This window comes from Triticum aestivum, chromosome 7B (genome assembly GCF_018294505.1).
Source record: "Triticum aestivum cultivar Chinese Spring chromosome 7B, IWGSC CS RefSeq v2.1, whole genome shotgun sequence".
NCBI classification, from domain to species: Eukaryota; Viridiplantae; Streptophyta; class Magnoliopsida; order Poales; family Poaceae; genus Triticum; species Triticum aestivum.
The window spans coordinates 190366459-190370776 of record NC_057813.1 but is presented as its reverse complement, the minus strand read 5'-3'; the positions used below and the strand labels follow the sequence as shown (position 1 = coordinate 190370776).

Here is a 4318-nt window from a genome sequence, read left to right as displayed (position 1 = left end):
TGACGAAGATGGGCCGTACTGGGCCACCACTCGAGCCACGCCGCAGGCCTCAGGTAGGCATGTCTGGGGACCCGCGCTCCCAGAACGCCGACAGTAGCCCCCGGGCCCAAGGCGCGCTCAGACTTGCACTACTAGGAAAACCCCTATAGATAGACGTTTAGTAGTAGTGTGGGTTATTTGACCCGCCCTACTGCTACTTAGTAATAGCGCGGCAGAAAAAACGCGCTACTGGTATGACATAGTAGTAGCGTGGGAACAAAAAACTTGCGCTGCTACTAAATGATTTCCAACCTGCCCACTCAACACACAATAGTAATAGCGTGGGTATAAAATCTGCGCTACTACTAGATGGATAGTTGTAGCGCAGGTGGGACACACCGCGCTGCTGCTATGCCACCAACCGTCAAATCCACGTTCTCACGCCACCCACCCCGAACCAGATCGATCTAGATCAAGAGTTCTAACACAGAATGTTCACTCCACTCCCCACCAACCCGTCCATCATCGTCCTCTGCCGGAGATGCCTGGCCGACTCGCTGCGCGGCGGCCCCGTCCAGGCAACACCCGGGCCGCTGCCGCCGCAGCCTACCGCTCCTCGGTGGCAGCCTCCTCCTCGGTCCTGCCCGACGAGCTTGACCGGAGCTCCGACGCCTACGCCTGCAACGCCGCCGCAGTCGGCGGCCTCCTCTCCGACCTGCGCTCCCGCGTCTCCCAGGTGCGAGTGTGCCGCCGGTCTGTTTCCCCTTCCTCGACCCGCCCCCTTCATCTCTGTCACCTGACGGAACAGAGGGCGCTGCCGCTATAGGTGCTGGGCGACAGAGGCGCGGGGCGGTGAAGCCCCAGCGCGCCTGCGCCCTTTTTGACGGCTACGACATGCCCACAACCGCCCCTGCCCTCGAGGTCAGAGTCGACGTGGTTGAGAACGACGAGGTCATCGCGCACGCGCTGCAGGAGGAGCTCGCATAGGTCGCCATGGCCAAGGCCTCGTGGGCCGTCGGCGGCGAGGCCGACCGCCCCGCCACCGTCCTCGCGCAGCACTGGTTCCGCCCCGAGATCGTCAGCTATCCGCCCTGTCCTCGCGCAGAAGTGGTTCAGCAGTGGTTCCGTCCTCGCGCAGCAGTACTACCAATCTTCAGTTAACCAGCACACAGTAAATGGAGACATGTCATCCCCTCCTGACTCAATCCCCTTTCCTAAACAAACGCCGGTGCAGCTCCACCTTATGTAGAAGAAGCAGAGGGCTCCAGCCCATGTTCGAGCCCCGAAGAAGATAGCAATGCGCGCGGCACTATTTGTACTGAATTCACTGTGTGATGGATGGATAGTGCTAGTCTAGAAGCCATCTCTGGGTTGAAGCGTAGAGCAACCTGCAATGTTGCTGTTGGGATCTGACGATAGTGATTGGCCTTTTGCACCTGCAGATCATTTTGGGGCTCCAGAACTTCGACAGGTCCAATGTTGCGTCTGTCGTCACGGCTGCGGATAAGGTGTGGATGCTATTTGGTGCATTCGTTTTCCATGCTCTGTTTTCTTGCACTTTAGCTCTTGCAGAGGGATGAAATGTTAACATGTGAACTTTATCTGGGATGGAATAACATAATGATGTTGAGTTTGCTGGTGATGTGCTCTGGAGTTGATAATATTGCCAGCTTAGGTCACTTCTGAGCTTGTCAATCCAAAAGTCTGCAAGTAGAAGGCAGCGTTTGATTAGTACCTAAGCCTCGTCATTTATCTCACTAGAAGAATCAGAACCAGCACACAGTATTATTCACATAGTAGTACATCAATTGTGAATTCTGTTTTGGAGAAGTCATTGTCAATGTAAGTTAATTAGCTGCAGCAACAAAGTATCGTCTTCAGATTCAGTCAGCGTCAGGGAAATTAGTATCCAAGAAGCAACTGTTTTGATTAGTGTTTAGGAAGCAACTGATGTTATCATCCCACTCTAATACTCTGTTCCAACTGATAACTTTTCTAATAAGTATTACTGGAAAACTTTATATGAACCTTTTATAAAAACTTATGATAACAAGCTGAATTCAGTACAAGTGCCTCTATTTTGTATCCAAAGGAGTTGTAATTGCTTGTTCCTGCTAAGTAATCATAAGAATGCTTGTGTTATTACTAAAGGATGCCGGACACTATTTGTGGTTCAGATAATATGTTAAATGCAGAATTATCGGTCTACCTAGTAGATGCCCATGGTTAGGTTTTATGTTTGTTCCTATCAATACAAATGATGAGCTATTTTCCATTTTTACTGTTCTTTGTGATAGTTTTTGCAACTTTACATCCCATCTTAAGGCAAGCCCCATTTCAGCATTTAATAATGAGTTTGTTACTCATCAATCTAGAAAATAAAAGTTCAGAACCTGCATCTCTAACTCTCCGTCAATGATCAAGAAACTCATTCTTTGAAAAGTTTTACTTTAACTTGCATGTGTTGCCTTGAAGATCATTGTTATGTCTAAAGTTTTTGTTACTTATTCACTTTGCTACTGCAGCATGTCCCTAAAACAAATGGAGACATTCCTTCTTTTGATGAAGCCTTTTCAGATCACCGAAGACTTCTTGACAGGTAAATACCCCTGCAGTATACTTGTCATCCCATAAATCTATACATGAAGACATGTTCTGTATACTCTCCGTGCCCCGTGGTAGGTCTTTTCTGATTGTCTGTCATTTGACCCCAATATGATGCCTTATTTAGGTTGGTGTTGTATGTCCTGGTTGAGCTCAAGGGTAACGGAGATGGCAATTGTCAGGTATATTTACAGGATTCAGTTCTCTGTTTACTTTTCGAGAATAGCATAAAGGAACACATGCACTACTTGTTAGCAGAGCTGCTTGTTTCTAAATTTTTGCACAATCTAGTTTCTTCTTTTTGTCTACCAGCAATAAAAGCAAGATTCAAGCGATAAGTTAATGTAATCATGTACGTTACAGGTACTCCTCCATCCATATGCTTACTCACAGTGCAAGAAAGTGTAAATGCTTTTCATTAATTTCGCTTTAACAATTACTTATATACAATATTAATGCATCCAGTGTTGGCATTCTAAGTCATCTACTTTATTATATTCATGTGTGCTCCAAGAAAGTACATATGCACATGTAAAATTTGTAGCACATTGGCATCGACCTGTACCGCATTGTTTTCCATGTCATTCTTCCCAAAGAATCTGAAGTTTCTGAACCTATGTTGGTAATGCTGCAGGGTTCTGGTGGCGACGTCGACGGTCGTCAAGAGGTTCGTGGACTGGACGGTGGCGTGGTTGTCGATGTATTCGCCTCGCTCCTCCTCCTCTACCTCTGGCACCCGAGCACACGGGTAAGCAGTCGACCAGACACCCCGAGCACGAGAGATGATCAACATTCAGATACACTTGATTCGGTATGTGGCCAATTCTGAATCTGAATCTTAATGGTGTTCGGGTTTCAGCGTGCGGGGCATTTGTACATGGCTTCATCCGCCCTCTAGTGGCAAGACACGAGGACGACATCGACTGGGGCCAGCTGGAACCAAGGGCTAGGGAGAGGGACATGATGGCATCACAAGTCACGACGGCGGCTACCTTCGGTCAGGTGTGGCTTGCTGAGGCTGCCCGATGTGTAATATCAGTAGAGCTTACTTAGGTAGTTGCTTACCAAGTTGCTACGCACAACACTGTGTGATTTGAATTATACATGAGTTGCCGTTACAATGAGGAACTGTGTGATGGAATGGAATTGGTTGATTTTATTTTTTTTAATTCCTAATAGGTTAGCAGTAGCGTGGGAAAGAATTGGGCGCTACTAGTATATAGGATACTAGTAGCGTTAGTAGTTTACCCAACGCTACTACTATTTCATTACTAGTAGCGTGTGAACGTGATAGCAGTAGCGCGGGAGGAACATGCTACTAGTAACTTTTTTAGCTGTAGCGTGGGGGAAAACGCGCTACTGCTAAAAGTTAGTTGTAGCGTCGTAGTAGTAGCGCGGGTGCCCGCGCTACTGTTATGCAAAAAACCTACGCTACTGGTAGCATTTTTCCTAGTAGTGTTGGCTTAGCAGAGAAATGAAGGGGCAAGTGCGGAGCGCCGAGGGCCCCATCAGCCTGCGGCCTTGGGCGCCGCGTGGCGGTTGATTGGACGTGGGCGTCTCTGCTTCCCCACCCTGCCTCGGCAACTGCTCAACTTGACAAGTCCCTGCATGCAGAAATGGGTCATGATTACCTGTGATCGTAGAGGCCGACGGTTGGCCTCCTCCAGACTATAAGTACGGACGGGCGAGAGCCCCCGTAGTCCATATCTTTCTGCTTCATTCCTTCTTCCTCGCC

At 48.4% G+C, this 4318-nt stretch overlaps 1 protein-coding gene across 2 annotated transcripts; it reads left to right on the top strand.

The window, feature by feature from the left end:
* Nucleotides 1-404: 404 nt before the first annotated feature.
* LOC123159202 (OVARIAN TUMOR DOMAIN-containing deubiquitinating enzyme 12) lies at nucleotides 405-3711 on the top strand. Of its 2 annotated transcripts, XM_044577026.1 has the most exons (6): nucleotides 405-715; nucleotides 1422-1487; nucleotides 2505-2578; nucleotides 2711-2765; nucleotides 3218-3331; nucleotides 3443-3711. In XM_044577026.1, the coding sequence occupies exons 1-6, from the start codon at nucleotides 521-523 to the stop codon at nucleotides 3479-3481; spliced, it is 543 nt and encodes a 180-aa protein (XP_044432961.1). In that variant the 5' UTR covers nucleotides 405-520; the 3' UTR covers nucleotides 3482-3711. The 2 variants fall into 2 exon arrangements, with proteins under 2 accessions (XP_044432961.1, XP_044432962.1); XM_044577027.1 differs by lacking the exon at nucleotides 1422-1487.
* Nucleotides 3712-4318: the final 607 nt, after the last annotated feature.